At 52.8% G+C, this 17,440-nt stretch overlaps 1 protein-coding gene across 6 annotated transcripts in view; it reads right to left on the bottom strand.

The window, feature by feature from the left end:
* Positions 1-17,440, bottom strand: part of BOC (BOC cell adhesion associated, oncogene regulated) — a 57,358-nt gene that overhangs the window by 2,337 nt on the left and 37,581 nt on the right. Inside the window, exons 4-16 of one of the 6 annotated variants that reach the window (XM_069785765.1) lie at positions 13,419-13,565; positions 12,690-12,833; positions 11,961-12,254; positions 10,865-11,137; positions 9,769-10,160; positions 6,953-7,118; positions 5,988-6,098; positions 4,549-4,755; positions 3,544-3,725; positions 2,304-2,409; positions 1,980-2,102; positions 1,085-1,306; positions 439-665 (exon numbers count right to left, since the gene is read on the bottom strand). In XM_069785765.1, coding sequence (XP_069641866.1) covers positions 439-665; positions 1,085-1,306; positions 1,980-2,102; positions 2,304-2,409; positions 3,544-3,725; positions 4,549-4,755; positions 5,988-6,098; positions 6,953-7,118; positions 9,769-10,160; positions 10,865-11,137; positions 11,961-12,254; positions 12,690-12,833; positions 13,419-13,565 — 2,594 coding nt within the window. Of the gene's footprint in view, positions 1-438; positions 666-1,084; positions 1,307-1,979; positions 2,103-2,303; positions 2,410-3,543; positions 3,726-4,548; positions 4,756-5,987; positions 6,099-6,952; positions 7,122-9,768; positions 10,161-10,864; positions 11,138-11,960; positions 12,255-12,689; positions 12,834-13,418; positions 13,566-17,440 lie in introns of all 6 variants that reach the window. The other 5 variants (XM_069785766.1, XM_069785769.1, XM_069785767.1 and 2 more) reach the window with 5 other exon arrangements.

Raw genomic sequence — 17,440 nt, 5'->3', positions numbered from 1 at the left:
TTGCTACAGGGGACAGTGGAACTGAGCACTGAAAAACTCACTTCATGCTTACTGCTGAATCAGTCAGGGACAATAACCGATTTATAGTCTCAGCTGTGGCACTGCCTTGACCTGTGTTACTGTTTACACACAGAGTCCTCAACGTTGTCAGTCCCTGTGAGCTTTGCTCAGGAGAAACAGGAACCATTCCCATAAGAGTAGCCTTTGGTCACTGCCTCCTCCATACTTTGAGCCACTGCCCCAAGAAACCACCTCTTCACCAGTGTTTTGGAGACCCTCCTGTTCCTCCCATGTCTCAGACTCCACTGCAAAGGGGGAATCTCTTTCAAGAAGCCAGTCTTGCCACTTCTACATGCTGCAAAGGGTGCCAGCCCTCTCACTGCAACCACAGCCTCCAGCTCATGTCAAACCAACTTTTAACCACAGGTGTGGACATACCAGTGGCACTTCATCTGGACTGTAATCTTGGGGCTTGGTGCTTGCATACCCCACTCCTGCAGAGGGGCAGATGCCGTTCAGATGTGCCCCGTTGGCGTAGGGCTGCCTGTTAACATAGGGATGTCCATTGGCACGAGGAGCAGAGATGCCCCTCAGAGGCACCATGGTGTACTGGCAGGATGATACCAGCAGCCCAGCTCCTGGGAAGCCCATGTCAATGGTTTGCTCTGCAGAGGGAAGAAAAAGGAAGTCTGAGAACAAAATCAGAGGTAAAGTTGAGCTTCTTGAAGCTCAGCAGGGATAGTGTTAGGCTGTCCTGCCAGGCAGCTATTTCAGCACCCAAAGCACCCTTGGAGACAAATGGTGGAAAGGGGCCCTACACGAAGGCAAAGGGAGGGCCCCTTTCCCTGTTCCAGTCCCAGGGTTCCTTCTCAACAAGGTAAGCAGGGCAAAGGAGAAACAGTGGCCTTTGTCTTTATGGGGTTCCACAGGACATTTGAGACTTGCCCTCTGCCCACCCTCTCCCTGCTTCCCAGAATGTGCAGCCCTCACATTTTGGGTGTTTGACCCAACTACACCCAGGGCCAGATCTAACCCACAGGGCAGAGCACAACTTGTAAATCAGCCCTCAAGAAAGAACCCTTACTCTGCTTGGACCAGGCTCTCCAAAGGCAAAAGGGGATGAAAGCCACGATGAGGAGTACGATAGAGCCCAGCACAACGCCTACAATCAAGTATGGCAAGTCGCTGGAACGGGCCACCATGGCTCCTGTCCCCAGGCCACTGTGCCCACCACTGAGTGGTGGATGCTGCTGAGGAGGCACTGTGGAAGGTGGCAGACGACCTGGCAGACCAAGAGACTTCCGAGCTGCGAAACGAAGAGAGAGAGAGAGAGAGTTAGACACAGACATGGCAAGTGGAATAGCAGCCCGCTCCAGGGATGTCTATGCTGCTGTGGAGTGGACAGACTTCTACAGTGGCTTTAAAGAAATGCTTCTGGATGACAGAGGATTTCCTAGCCTGATGCATACTGCAGTGCAGACAAGTCCTCTGTGCTTGGCTTATAGATCTGCCAGGCTCTTGGACTGCTAAAGCAAAAGGAAAAAGGAAAGTAGCTTCTCCAAAATGCACACTTGGACTTAGTGTTGTTCCTGTCATGACAGTGCAGCTGCTTGGAAGACATGGGACCTGCTTATAACCAAACACAGGAGTTTGGCACAGCAAGGGAAAGCTAGCCCTTCTGGTTCCAGTCACCATCTATGTGATACTTAGGAAAACAAAAGGTAACTACTACTCTGAGGGAAACAGTGATGGACTCTGCACAAGGGTCTGCGAGTACTGGTATGGGTATATACACATACTGATCAACAGCATCAACAAACCTACGCCTCTCTTCTCCCCAGTGGCGCCTCCACCACCTTGCCTGAGCTTGGATGATGCACTGTCAGGCAGGGATGGTACCTGCTTTGCTGTGCTCTGGCAGCTGCAGGCAAGGAAGGCAGCAGGCTGCGCTCCCAGAAGTGCCCTGTGAAGCTGGTTACCTTTGGTTTCACAGATCATCACGTTGCTGAACTCGCTTTCGCCACCCTCGTTGAAGCATTGCATCTTAATGTCATACGAGGTCTCTGGCTGCAGGTGGCTGATGGAGTGCCAGTACCGATCTCCTGAGGAGGGAACAAACACACGGTGCCGTTAGCTTCCTCGGGGAACATGCAGCTGGCCCAGCTCTGCAGCAGTGCTAGGTAAAGCAGGCCTGGGCAGCAGCAGCAGCCAACTTTTGTGCCTTTTGTGCACAGGGCTCTTTCTGGCTGTGTGCTCCTCTGGGGAGAACGAGCAGCTGGGACCAGTGTCTCAGTATCTCCTACCTTCCACCACATCCTTCTTGTAGTCGCTGTCATTGTCACTGTCAGTGGGGCGGTAGTAGATGTAAAAACCATGGATGGGAGTATTGTTGTTGCTGGCTGGGATATACTGCAGAGAATGGGAGGGAGAGCAGAAATTAGCTGACATGTCTGTGCTCCATACTGTACTAGGTGAGGAGCGGTGGGGATAAATGGAATGGGACAGGAGGAAGACCCAGCATGGGGATCTTCCTTGTGTTGCCACTGGTTTGCACAATAAGGGCTTCCTTCCAATTGCTCAGTGCTATTTTATAGTCTCACACCTTGCTTCTCTCAGGTAACAGACAAGCTGTGACTCTGGACCTGTCACCCCAAGCATCCAGTATTCTGCTCCCCCTCAGCAGCCACAGCCAATGCTTCAGAGAAAAAATTCCTCAATGAGAGTGACTCAGCTGGGCAAGGGCAAGCACACCTTCACCTTGACTCCAGTAAGCTCATGGCTCCCAGGCAAACTGCATCTTGCCACAGAACGGTAACTGCAGAAGTCTCATGTTCCTGAAGACAGCTCTGTTCTTCCCCCACCCAGGGCAGTACTGTCCCAGCTCCATGTGTTCTTGCTGTCTTTCACCCAGTATTTTGTCAGCTACTGTTTGTGTCTAAATGAACAGCAGTGACCATCCTGCCCTGTAGCAATTTCTGGCTAGAAGCAGCTAGGAGACAAGAGGGCAATATGTCCCTCTGAGTAAGATCTAAGCTGTTGGAAACACTTGGATCTGGGCTTGTGATCCAAAAGATCCGGCCCACTAAAAATCCTCTGGGGTGGACTGCTGTAAATGATTATCAGTACTTAGGACTGGTACCCAGCAAGTGAGAGTGAAGGACATATATGCTGGAAACTACTAGGACAGACAGAGATGCTAATGGATTCCAGGAATTTCGCCAAGAGAGCAAGCAGTCGCCCCGTGCGTTCTTGAACTGTGCTTGTTGAACAAAATGGTCAAGACCCTGAGGTTACCCACTGAAATGCCTCCTGTGTACAGTGTTGGATTCAGACAAAAAGGGTTTCCTAGGCTCTCTGACTTCCCCCACTTCTATGTGGTCCAAGCCCAGTCCTCTTTTGGTGGAGGGAGCTAATGGATCCCAGATCCATTTGTGCTGGTGACGGGCTCCCATGTGGTAACCTGGAAGATGTGTAAGCTGTGCAAGTAGCACCTACACACCTGCCTCCTGTGCATTCAGAGATCTCCACCGCTACAAACCTTACCATCCACTTCAGCATGATGGTGGTCTCATTGATGGCATCTGTGAAGGTGATGTATGGCCCGGCCACAGGGCGCTCATAGACTCGGTTGCTGTACCCAGACACCACATATGGCCGAGACGCCGCACTGGGCTCACTCTCTCCCAGGATGTTCAGTGCCCGGACACGGAATTTATAGGATGTGCCTAGGGGAAAAATGGGAAATAAAAGAGTTGCAGAGCTTGGAGTCTTCCAAGACTTCTGCTGTCAGCACAGGCCTGCCTGTGGAGAGGGACTACATCTTCTCCAGAAGATAGAGCCTACAGAGAGGTTTTGATCGAAGTACAAACACTGAATGGCCAGATCTCAGCCATGTGCTAGGTGGAGCCTGCTTTTATTTGCTTTCCCCAGTTCCTGTCTGGATGGTCTAGAGGTCAGGCAGCAATTCTGGAAGGTGTGTGGGTGGATGCAGAGATGCCTGAAGGGATGTCCTGACCCAAAAGCAAGTATGGGAACGCATCCTTCGTCTACTACATGGAAATTAAGTACACAAACATCAGTTAAAAGCTCAAAGCCTAAATAATTTTTACCCAAAGATTGTTTTACTGGTCTTTAAGTTGGGGTAGATACGTTGCCCTTTTAAGCTGTCCAGCTAAGTGATGCCATCTTTTTTCACATGAAGCGCAGTGGGAATTGTGTGCCCATCTGTCTTGCCTGTGGCTAAGGAAAGTTCTGTCCGGTCTAGTAAATGGCAAAACCAAATGCCTTTAGTAACTATATCCTGTAATACAGAAAAGCATGTGCAAGCCTCCCTGAGGGAGGTCAAATCTATGCTGGTCTTTGCAGCTGGAGAAATTGGAGAAGCATCTGCAGCTTTTCCCTGTGCATCTAAGACTGGAGCTGTGAAGGCTTTGTTTTGCTTGCACATGCCGGGGCTAAGCATGATGTGACAGATGGCTAAGCATCCTACAGGGACTGCACAGCTTTCCTACAGACCTCCAGGAAGCAAGGAAGAGAACACCTGCCTACCTTTCTCCAGGCCTGGGATTTCCACAGAGAGGCGAGAGGGAGGAATGTCACTGGTGGCCAGGACCCAGTCTCCCAACTTCTTCAATTTCTTATATTCCACACGGAAAGACTGGATGGGGAACCCGCCATTCCCGCGGGGGATCCAGGTCACGTACACAGATGTCTCTGATGCCATGGAGATAGTTGGACGGTCTGGTGCCTCTGGAGCTGCAAGGGGCACAGAAGGACATCATGACATGAAACACATTCCTCTCGCCCTGTCTTGAGGATCCTGTAGCTCAGAGGTATGTGGGTGAAGGACTACCTGCATTGCATCCACCCACATGCTCTTTAAGTCCTGACTACTCTCTTTCTGTCTCTTCATTAGAGCTGGCACCCTCAAATCCTCACTCCTTTCAGTTTGTGCCCTGCAAACGTCTTTTTTACTTCTGCTTGCATCTTGCTCCTTTTCCATACCCAGCTCAAGTAGGATGAGACAAGGTTCGAGGTGTGTACACCCATCATGGGAGGGAAAGCAGTAAGAGGTGTGGATGCAGGGCTGGAGATAGAGAAAAAAGGCCTGGCTGATGTGGAAGCAGTGAGCAGGGGGAGACTGACACTGGGGACAGACGAGTGTAGGAGACGAAAACGGGAGAGATTGAGAAGAACCAGCTGAGGAGGAAATAGGGAAAATTTCTGAACTGTAGAAATGTAACTTGATAGGAAAACAATCAAAAGATGGGACGGAAAGAGATGAACAGAGCTGTGAAGATGAAAGAAAAGGCAACACATGAATAAGCGTAGGGGATTAAAGGAGGGAACTTCACGGAAAGGATAAGGATTGAAGGAGAGAATTTCACAGAACAGATAATGGCACTGGTGAATAATAGTAATGGCAGACAAAGTGGGAAACAATGAATTGGATTAACCAGTAAGGAACTGATGGTTCTCCAGTGCAGCAAAATACCCAAATGGAGCACCCTGCACACCTAGAATGGGTGCTAACTGCCCCTTGTCAGGGCTTGGCTGAGAGAGGAGGATGCCAGGACCTGCAGAGACTTTGTTCCCCTTTCTCCCTTGCCTTCCCCCAGCACCCACTGGTGCACAGCAGCCTGTTGATCCTCTGCACCGCATATTCACGGACTCCATGGCAGGATGTTCTGAACCCTGCATGTGAAACTCAGCAAGAGACAGAGTTTCTGACAAGTCCTTGGATTAATGATGGGGACAGGCAGTGGGATCAGCCTGGTCTCCTAAGACAGGCTGCCTGCCAAGTGCAGTAGCAGGGGTGTCCGAGAAGGACCTCTCTTTGTCAGGAGCTAGAGACTATCCACCCAGCTTTGCACAGTCTTGCTCTACCCAGTAGAGACTTCAACCCCAGCACGACCTGGCCACTGCCACCCACAAGAGATCCAGGACCCCTCGGCTTCCCTCCTTGCCCAGTTCAGGGAGGGCCTTACGGGACAGACGGCTGTTGTCAGACTGGTTACTGCTCTGAGTGCTCGTGCCTGGGTCGTCCCTCTGGATTTGCTGCTCTTTGCTGGCAACAATCTCTGGTTTTGGGCGCCGGCCTGTGCAGAAGGGGGAAGGTGGCATCAGTGACAGAGACGTGTGTCAGAGTTAATTTTTGCTGTGATGAGCAAAGAAAATATTCCCAGCCCCAATGGCAAGGTAAGTACTCTCTGGACTCAAACGGCCCTAGGAACTGGAGCTAAAGGGACAGGTTTGATAAACTGTTAATAGGTCCCCCTCATATTTAATTTTCTAAAACTTTTAATTGCTTTTCTTGAAATGTTGCTCGATTTCTGCCTGAGAAGGTAGTAATTATCACAGGGTGGTGGCCTGAGGGGAGACATGAGCAAGCCTACCACCATGGGGAAGGTTGCTACAAAGGGAACGCCATTCCCTACACCTGCTGGAGACATGAAAAGCAGCCAGGGGACAGGGGGACTTAGCGTAAACGTTTGGAACATCCCTTTAGTGGTTAAGACAGCTCTGCACCAAGCAGACTGCATGGGAAGGCTTGGAGTTTCCTTTAGTGCAGGTCAAGCTTTTAAGGACAGATTAGACAAACACCCGTGGCGAACAACCCCCACAGGCTGATCCTGTCTCCAGGCAGAGGATGGATTAAATGACATCCCCACCAGACCTATTTTCTGTGGTTCTGCAGGTGTCCAACTGAAACGCTGAGAGAGGAAGGGACTTAATCCAACCCAGGCAGAGGGGAAGACCTGACTTTCCCCATCCCATTTCAACCCTACCCTCCACTTTCCCTTCTGACAGAGTTGCTCTAAGCTGAGGGCAGCTGTGTTTCCAGAGCAGAAACAGCCCCTTTGTCCTGGTGCCTGTGCCTCAGGGCTGGTGTGGGATGTCTCCGAGGGGCCCTCCCCTGACTCAGAGCAAAACACCCAGGGAAAGGTTTGACCTTTACCAGTCCGGAAGGTCACCATGGCCGTCTGTCCCTCGCCGGCACAGTTGTGAGCGGCCATCTCCACCTCGTAGAGGCTCCCAGGGTCCAGCTTGGTGAGGGTCAGGCGGTGCTGCGAGGCTGGGACGTCCCTCACTGCCCAGCTGTCTGAGGCGTTGGTGACCTGCTGAGAGACCAACGCAGGCATTGCAAAGCTGGGGGCAGGCTGGGCTTCTTGCCTGCACCAAGCTCAGAAATTTTCATGACAGGTTGTGTATCAGCCAGGGCTACCTTCCCTGCCTGGACTCCAGTTCCCTGCCTGCAAAAGAGGGAGATATTTCTGGCCTAATTTTGCAAAGCTGAAGGATTCAGGTATAAGCAGGACAAGTCACTAAGCACCAGCGTGTTTTCTTGAGCCCAGAGGTTCACTCAGCTCTGTTCTGTCTGCTGGTCCCCTCTGATACCACTGCCCCTCAACATGCATAAAGCTCTGGAGCAGGCAAGCCCACAAAAGGCAGCATTAGCCGGAGGCTCGAGCTGCTTTAGGAGCCAAATCTCTCCTGAAACCCAGCTGCTGAGCTGCTCATTTAGATGCTGGCCATTTCCATGGGATGACGTACCAGGACACCAGTTTGGTCATCTGGACCTAAATAATTTGACTAACGGCTTTTTATCCAGTTTTATCCAGCCTCACTGCTGGCACTTTCTGGCTGAAATGAGGAACCATAATGTTTGAGCACAGGTTTCTGCAGGGAAGAGACCATGTATGGCCATGGCCCCCAGAAAGGCTTGCAAACACAGTTCGTTTTTCGGTGATGCCCTGATGGCCCATGAGAAGGGGGAAGGAAGGTGGGACCTTCCTCCTCCTCCCCAGCTGCAAGGATAATATTTTTGCAGGCAAATAGGCAGGACACTGAAGTGACCCGGTGCCAAAAGGAGCATTAGCAATGCAGGCAACGCAACAAAACGGAAATGCCAAGACTCTGCCGTGTCATTCATCTTCTGCAACCGTTTGACACTGACTGATTAATGCCTGCCTAGTTTTATTTTTATTCCTGAGCCCGTGGAGTTGTGAGGCCAGGGAGGAGAGCCCTAAAGACTGCTAGTATCCAGGAAAGAAAAAGAGAAATTCTTAAGAAACAACAAGAATGGCTGCGTGGCATCTGACTGCTTGCAGGCTGCTGAGATTTTAGGGGCAGTGTAAAAGCAGGGAAAAAGATACATCTGCAGGTATTTTCCAGAGGAGCAGCAGACCCTTGCCCAGTACAAATGTAAGCCTCTTGTCAGTAGGTTTTACTTTCCTTGTAGCCATCTTCCACACAAAGAGCCGTTTCTTTTGTTGCTGAATCGATTCCTTCCCTCTCCACATACATGCTTTTCCACTCAGAGATGTCAAAACCAGATCATTATATAACTTGATCCTAAGGATCTCTGATAGAAAGACTCTTTCTAAACAAGTTTAACAGTTATTGGGACTAATTCCTTTCCACACAATCCTTAAGCATCCCAAGAAAGAGTCTCCAGCTGAGAATTTGGACTACACTGAAAACATATTACTGCAAACTGCAGTGACCCACGGTGACCTCCGCTGCCCTACAGCCCCTTCCAGGTGAAGCGCTGAAAAACAAATAAAATATGGACAAACTCCAGCCTGCAAGTTAAGATTGCATGCAGAATTGGTAGTTAGATGATATACCACTGGGGGACAAATCTCTTCTTGGCAGACAACCAGAGCCAATAGTCTGGTGAGGCTTTTGGCATCTTTTGTTTTTCACTTAAGCTTGCCCTATTGTGTTCTTGTGTTGGCATCTTCTGCCTTTGTTTTAAAGGGCTCTTTAAAGAGGTGGTTAGCTGAAACCCTCAGCTTAAGTTTTGTTTAGAAAGAAATCAAGGATGGGTAGGGATTATAACACCCTTCTATTCTACCATATTTTCACAAAATCAAACAATTCCAGGAAAATAGATAGATATATTCACATATAATTGAAAATGGTGCCTTGCAGTGGCTGGGAATCCAAAACATGCCAGATCTGGTATGTACTCAAACCCCAAAGCAAAACCTGCCTCTCTACTGCAACTCCCTGCCTACTCAAAGCAAAATACAAGCAGCGAACAGATAAATTCAAGCCCCCTTTTTCCGCACTTATCCCCAGCAAAAAGGGAAGAGATGCTCTACACCTCAAAAGCAGAATTTTTACCTCAACAACGCTTCGCTATTTAGAGAAACCACTGGGCTACAGCTCTGCCGGCACTCTGCCCATGGTGCTGAGAAGCACCGCAGAGGGCAGGAGCCCTTCGGTGTGTGCCACTCAACAGTGCACTGACTTTCAGCTTCCAGAATAAAACTGGTGGTTGAGGACCTTCCCAGAGGATTCAGTATGGCTCTGATGGCTCTCTGCCAGCTCCTCAGAGTCACTGAGCATGGGTGCTTCAGGGCTGCTGAGCAGGGCAGGTATGTGCAGCAGAAAGAGGCTGCTACTCTGTGTCCTGCAGCCCAAGCCTTTCAAGGCAGAGATGTCCTCGTCATGGGTTGTGCCAAGACAAAAGCATTACGGAACAAGTCACTGAGCAGTCTCCCCTCAGGACTTCCTACTTGTGTAAGCACACAACTGGGAATTGGAAGTGGAAGCTCTTCAGACTGGAAATACATGTGTGTGCATACCCCCTCTGTGTACTTAGGCAGATGGGCACTGCTATGGACTCTTCTTGGACAACTCAGCAAACCTCCTCTCGCAGCCCGTACTCATCCCACCTCAACAGGCTGAGGCTGCAGCTGAGGAGGTCCCACCAACCAGCGCCACCAGTGAGCGATGGGTGCCCCTGCCCCAACGCACCTGCTCACGAGGTGTGAAAACGTGCAGTGAGGCCACCAGCCTGCCTGTGGAACGGCGCAGAGGAAAGATGGGAGCAGGGCGAAACAGCGATACCTTGCGATGCTTCACCACATAATAGAGGATGGGGGCTCTGCTGTCAGACCGGGGTCTCCACACCAGATCGTAGCTGTCCGTCTTGGATGTCCGGGGAGAACTGAGGATGATGGGGGCCTCGGCTGGAGACACCAGCTCCCCGTTGTCCGCACACTGCGGAGATGCTGCCAGTGGGGTCGTCCCAGGTTTTGGCAGTCCAGCTTTATCCAGGGGCAGCTTTAAGGCACTGTCCCTGGAAGGTGGTGTTGAAGGCTGAGCCAAACCCAGCTGGGCATCTCGCCTAGAGTTGAGTGTAGCTCCTGAAAGACAAGGTGTCGAGGCAGGGTAAATGCCCATCCCAGTCTGCGGTGAAGGCAGAGCTGTGAGCTCCTTGAACCTCTCAGAAGACCAGCGCTATACACCCATTGCAGCACAGGTACCTTAGAGGTATCGGGTCCCAGGCAGTGCTGCCTGCTGTGCCGCTCAAAAAGGTGTTGGCAACAACCCCTCCTTCTCCCGCTATAAACCTAACATGCCTCACTGGGGCCTCTCCGAGAACAGACCTTGGCCACATGGGGTTTCCTCCTTCTCTGAAGCCCCTCTTACTCTGGATAAGTTCAGCAGGGTCCAAGGAATCAGGTGGTACCTCTCTTACCCCAGGTGAATCCACCCACGTCAGTGTTTATGCTCTTGCTCAGTGCGAGCTCAGTGGGAGAGCTGAGTAAGCCATGGGGTAAGGCACTACACCCAGATGTCCTATGCCTCTCATGTAGAGATAGCTCAAGTATGCACACATGGCACTGCGGTTAGAAGTAAAACTGCTACCATCTGTTTCTACAGGGAGATACGGAGATCCCAGTCAAAAAAGCACTCAAAGCACAGGCAAAAAGGGAGGGAAGACCAAGGCAGCTCAAACACAAGCAGAAGAGTTACACACCAACTTTCTTCTCCTGCTCCCCCTGCTCTTTGCCTGTGTGTTAGGCTCTGGGATTGCATGGTCACAAGCTTGGAGAGAGGGACTTACCCGGCCGGGCTGTCCTCAGTTGCACCATGGCTTGCGCGCTGCCGACCTCGTTCTCCGCCATGCACTGGTATATGCCGTCATCCTCGGGCCCCACGCTGACCAGCCGCAGTGCCCTGCGGGAGAGCCGGAGCCGGTGGCTGGCAGAGAGGGGGACGGCGTTGCGCAGCCACATGACGGAGGGCTGGGGGTTCCCTCGCACCTCGCAGGTGAACTTGGCGCTCTGGCCCCAGGGAATGATCTGCTGGGACAGCTCCATGGTCACCTCCGGCGGCTCTGTGTGGGAAAAAAACGTGGCTGCTGAGTGCCCCTTGGCAGGGAGCACGGCACGGTCGTGGCTTTGCACTTTGCTCTCTGGCAGGGATAAGGGCAGAGCGATGGATCCTTACTCCACCCCCAAGACCCACTCCCTTTGTGGGGACCCACAGGGGTCTGTTTCATTGCACCTCCCCTTCAGCATCCACGTGAACCACAAGCAGAGGTGGCCCAAGGCCATCTGCCCCACTCAGACGACAGCAGCCACCTACAAGTCCCATTTTTCTGAGCTGAAATGCTACTCTGCAAAGATTGCGCTTGTGCCAAAACAACACATTGGCACCTGGATGAAATGCAATCCAATAAAACATAGGCTCAGCCTCCCTAATGCTTGTGAGAAAGTGAAGGATGCATGGTAGAAATATCTAAGGTGTAGCATCCCTTACATTTCCTACCCCGTAGAGACCTTCTCTACAGAACAGAACAAGAAGCAAGACACCCTGATGTCTTCTCCATGCCAATGTCAAATATGTCTAAGAAGCAGCCAGTCCTCCACTAGAAAGTGTTAGCGCAAACCCAGTCCCACAAATTACAAGAGAAGAGCTTCTGCAGAAGAAGAGAGGATCCACCATCTCCAGCCCATGGTGGGAGCCAGGAAGGAGGAACTACCACCCTCAAGGAAGAATTTGTCCTGTCTCCTAGAAACTGGAACCACAAGCAGGGGTTTGCATTAAATTGTGGTTTGTCCAGGGAGAGGAAGAGCACAGCAGCACTAATAATTTCCCCTGAAAGCAGTGGAGAAAGTCCAAGCCCTTCCTGAAACAAGGGCTACAGCAACACTCACCAAACACCTGCACATTGTAGAAGATAAACGCAGCTCCAGCCTCGCCAACCCCATTGTCAGCCGTGCAGCTGTAGGTGCCCGAGTCCTCCTCACTTGTGGGGTCAATCAGGAGGTTGCTGAGCAGGAAGCGTGTCTTGTTGTATGCAGAGACGCTGGAGCCATCTTTGGCCCAGGTGACCCGCGGCGGTGGGATCCCACTGGCCACGCACTCCAGGATGAGGCTTTGGCCTTTGGTGACAATGATGGTCTGAGCTTCGGGGGGGTAGATTATCCGGGCTGCCTCCGCTGTGGAGCCTGGTGAGGAGAGGAGGAAGAAGGAGGTGGGTGGGAAGGAAGGTGGCCAGTGGGAAAGCACTCTGTGCAGACTGCAGGTAGGAGTAATGGTAGGGCTAGCGCACTGCTCCCCTGTGCTGGGGCGGATAAACGGCAACGCAGGCCAAAAGGGACATTCCTTAAGGGATGCGTGCACACAGCAAGCAGTCTTGCCGAAGGGCTAAGGGCCTTTGCTCGCCCATCACCAAGAACAAATCCTGAGGAGGTACAGCAATCCCAGGGTTGCACACACATACCCCAGGAGCAGACCCTGGGACCTTGTGCTGCTGGAAAGGAGATTTCCCAGCAATTGCTAATGTCGGTTCACACAGAAAACCAACTGTGGTAGCACTGGTACGTGCTCTCAGGGCTGGAAGCACTATGGAGATGATGTGCAGCGAAGGGAGAGCAGCTTACGTCTCACACGGAGCCTCTCGCTGGAGACCGACGTTTTCACCTCCTGCGTCACAGGGTTGTAGGCAGCACATTTATAAGTCCCCTCATCCTCTTGGCTGGCATTGACGATCTGAAGGTTCCCGGATGGCATGATAAGGTAATTGTCTACAGAGAGAGAAGAGGAGGTGGCACATGGTCACAAGATACGCTCCCACCCAGCCTCCCGGAAGATATGCAGTGCCCTGAAGAAAAGGTGGACAAGTGGGAAGGGAAAACACAACACAATAACACCAACAGCACTGAAATGGCCCCTTTTGGTGATGCAATGATGGAAGGAACAGAGCCTCAGGTGAAGCTAGCTTGTCACAGGCACATGCAGCAGATGGAGTGAAACTGCAAAATTCAGATCCAAATTTTAAAAATTTCCCCAAATTCGAAGTCGCCTTTATCCAGGCTGGCCTAGAAGAATACTTCAGACACATGGAGGTGCCCAGTGAAGAATGACGCTGTGCGTCACCTAATTCTGCTTCCTTTCGCCTTACCGCAAGCTGGTGTTACATGTGGCTCCCCAGTCTCAGGCAGCGGGGACATCAGGGAGACCTGGCAGAGACCCTGAACTAGCCTGTGCTCAAACCGGCAGCAAAGGGACAACGAGGAGGCAGCAGGCAGAGAAAGCTACTGCTGGTAGGGAAGGGTAAAACTGAGGGTCCCGGGAGGGGACCCAGCGGCACAGACCCCTGTGGCACTCACCTCGGGAGGCCTCCAGCCACTCCTGCTTCACGCTGTAGCGGACCTGAGCCTTGGGGTGACTTTCAGGCAGGTCGCAGGCGATCACAGCTGTGTTCCCTTCATCCACCTCAATCACATGCTGCCCGTCGAACTTGAAATCTTTGAGATCTGCAGAGAGAGCGAAGGACAGAGCATCTCAGTGGCTGGCTCAGCATCTCAGTGTCAGCTCATGCTCTCCCTGTGAACCCAGGGCTGTTTCACTGCAGTGCTGGCAGAGGACTGCTCTGTCCTCAGCAGCTAGGGAAACTGGCCTGGTTTCAGAGCTTGATTTTTTTTTCTCCTCCTCTTTCCTACAAAATAGATAACTTAAGACACAGCTTCTGGAGGAACCACCTACTCCATGGCCAAGAAACTGGGTGGGAAAAATCCTGGCCTGAGAGTAAAAAATGAGCCAACTTACTGCAGCACTGAAGGGCAGCCAAAAATGGTCCTTCTGCCGCCTGCTATTTCAAATGCATCTGCTGTCCTGCTACCAAGAAGCTAACTCTGTAGTCGTAACTCAGGGAGCCCAGCCCACTTCAAGGGTGTACAGACACCGGGTGACACAGTAGGAGAAGGTGTGTGAATGCTGGATGCTCCCCGAGCTACCCTGAGCTCCTCCAGCACCTGAGCATCTCCAGTCTGGGCACTCTCGCTCCCATCAAATATCTCACGGCCGAAGGCTGCTTAACCACAACGCTTCGTGTGTGCCCAAGCAGTGCCCACACCCCAGTTCAAAGAACAGGGACTTGCAAGGAAAAGCAGCTCCTCCCCTACACAGCACACCTGCCCCCTCCCTAAAGCAGCCATGAAAAGACCTCGTCCCAGCACACGTGACCCCCATCACGGCCTTGTAGGGGTACCCCCGGCAGGGCTGATGCGGGCAGCAGGACTGGAAGCACAGGGGCGAGGGGGGAAGGGGCGCTTTACTTTTTGTTTTCTTTTCCCTGTTTTTCAAAGCAGGAGCGGAGGACTGCGGTGAAACGCCATGGATCTGGCAGGGCAGGGAGCACGCCAGCCTGGCTCCGCCAAACTTCCCGGCGATGAAACCGGTCCCCGCTCTCCCTGGGCATGACAGCAAATCTTACCGGGGCACTGCAAGCCCAAAGTTCGTCTCATGGTCAGCCTGTGCTGGAAGGGAAAAGGTTTTGTGCCAGGAAAAAACTCCGCGCATGCATTTTTACAGTGCCATGCACCAGCCAAGGTGACCACTAGCGACAACTGCACATCCCGCAGTCGGTCGCAAGTCATGTTGTTGCATCAGGGCTCAAGCCGGCCCGTCTTCCCCGGGACCCAACACTAACACACGTCTCCTGAGCGGCACGCCACTAAATCCGGACGAGACCGCACTTCCTTTTCAAAACCCCACGCTAAGGCAGCGCGTCGCATCCATCGCCACGGCACGGCATGGCCGGGCGCTGTCAACAGCTCCCTCACCCCTCGAAACCCATCCCGGGACGTGGCGCCCGCGACCTCGGGCAGTTTGGAGAGCCGGGGGGAAGCAGGAGGGCTGGCGGTGGGCGGACGGCAGGCAGCCTCCCTTGGCAGACCCGGCCAGCAGAAAAATGTGTTTTTGTTCTCTGGGAAATGCAGCAGCGCTCCAAGAGCAAAAGACAACTCTGGCTCCAAGCTTCTCCCACCCACAGTCATGGAAAAGTGACATGAAATTTCTCAAGCAGACTTTCTGATTAAAGCAAGATCCTTTATGGAGTTTAAATAAAAACCAGCTCTCTTGGCAAGGCAGCGAGAAAGCCTCCCCAAGCGCGGCGCGGAGGGGCTGCCGGGCGGCTGCCGGGGGAGCCAGCGTTCCAGATCTGAGGGAAGAGGAGGAGGTTGAAAAGAAAAGGGGAGGTTTTGCAATGTCATAAAAATGATTTGCAGCGAACATGCTTAATACTTCTGGAATTTCTTGGCATCGTTCAATTAAAAAAAATAATAATAAAAAGAAGGAATATGGGTGAACTTCAGAAATGTGATTAATCCTTTAAGACAAGCCAAGGAGAGGAGCCATGTTTCCACTGGGTATTAAAGCCAGATGAAGGTTAACTCTTAACTTGTGAAAAGCTGGCAGCGCCTCGCGCTCCTCCAACAACGAAAGTTACTGCTGGGGAGGGGAAGGGTGCTGGGTATTTTCTCCTCTTTGCTTTTTATATTTGATCAAGGAATAAAATAGTAAGAGCCACAGAAATGGAAAGAGGTGGAGAAGAGGCAAGAGCCCAGTGTCTGCCTGACCACATCACGCATATTTCTCCGATCAACAAAATATAAACGAGCATCAGGAAAATTAATGTGCGCCTTGGTGGTCTGGATTCATCACAGCCAAATTAAGATTTTGGAGCCAAGGCATAGGCTCCAGCAATGCTGGCAGGGATCTGCTGCACACACACACACACACACATGCACGCGCATGTGCACACACACAGAGACCCTGAAGAGGAGAAGGAGCCCAGGAGCCCGGAGGAAGAACAGACCCATAGCCCCAGCACAGCTGAGCCCACTGGGGAGCACCACACTCTCGAAGATGGAAAATGATGTCTCCATGCCAGGGCACTCCTGGGACAACCTTGGGCTGGGCGGACGTGGGGGTCCCTCACGTGCCGAGCCCCCCAGATAGCAGCTCAGCCCACCACTCTCACAGCTGTGAGTGCTGCAGCCCCGCGGTGGGGGAGCGGGACCCCCAGCTTTTCCTGCCTCCCCCCCCCCACAACCCGGCTGCAGGGGACAAGGGCAAAGTTGTGGACAGAAAGGACAAAGGAAAGGGATCCTGTGGTAGCTGGGGGAGCAAGAACTGGGCACTGCTGGAGAAGTGGAGCGAAATCAGCAGGGGAGAGGGGAAAAACATGAGGTGGGCACCGGGACAAACTCTTTTCCAATACACAAGTGTACGAGCTTCCTGCCAAACTACTCCCCTAAATTCCTGCTCCCCCACCGCGAACAAGACTGTTTTATTTGCCAGTGGGTTTTGGCCACGGGCAGTCTCAACTGCCCTGCTCCCTGCTGGTACAGGCGCATACAGCCGTCCATTAACACCAATGGGTCGGCCAGAGCTGGCGAGGGGCAGCGGCGGGCACCCCCAGCCCCCTCCATGCGTGGGACGAGCCCCCCCGTCACACATCCCGCTGCACTTGGCCCCCAGCACAGCAAAACACAGGGTGCAGCGCCGGGCTGGGACACCCAGCTTCATCCTGGGGGCTTCAGACAAGCCACCCCTGAGACATGGGGGCTACGTGTGCCTCCCCCCAGCAGGCAGTGCAGTGCGGGGAAGGGTGGGGGAGAGGCTCAGCACCGGGGGGGGGGAAATGCAGCACTCGCCCCTTCGGCTGCCTGGCTGGCAGCAGCCACGCTCCATGTCTAACATGCAATTTGCACCCCGAGCCTAACTCCCGCTGCAGCTGGGAGAAACCACATCCCCTCACCGCTGGCTGGGTTTTCCTTTTCATATGACGGCGCCCAGCGTGCCAGCCCATGTCCTTGTCCTTAAAAGACACACTTAATCACAGGGGAGCAGCAAGCCTTCATCCACCAGCCACCGGCCGGGAGGTGCTGCGGACAGACAGACAGACAGAGCACTGCCAATCCTAGCCATGCCGGGATAACAGGGCTTATTTTTTTCCTCTTGTTTTTTTTATTTTTTTTGTTTAGAAGGGAGTGCAACCAAAGGCCACTGCTTGTGTCCATCTGTGCCCTGCTCCGAGGCGTGATGGGGCGAGCCGGGGCGCGGGGAGGGTCAGCCCTGCGGCTAGCTGCGCCACTGTCATCGGGGAGGGAAACCAGCTGAATCCCAGGGCCGGGGGCCAAGCAACAAGGCAGGCGAGACAGACAGGATTAAATGAATGGGAGACCGTAAATAACGTTGTAGAAGAAGCAGTAGTAAATAAAATGCCGGCCCTCCAGGTGAGAGTCCTCCCTGCTGTAGGGAAGGGTAAGAGAGGGACCCCAAGAAGGGGAATGGGCAGGGATGGGGGTCCCTCACAGCCTAGGGGCAGGCACCTTCTTCCACTAAT

Source organism: Haliaeetus albicilla, chromosome 6, assembly GCF_947461875.1.
Source record: "Haliaeetus albicilla chromosome 6, bHalAlb1.1, whole genome shotgun sequence".
Classification (NCBI taxonomy): Eukaryota; Metazoa; Chordata; class Aves; order Accipitriformes; family Accipitridae; genus Haliaeetus; species Haliaeetus albicilla.
Note: the sequence above shows the minus strand (reverse complement) of the source record. Positions and strands in the feature narration are given on the sequence as shown.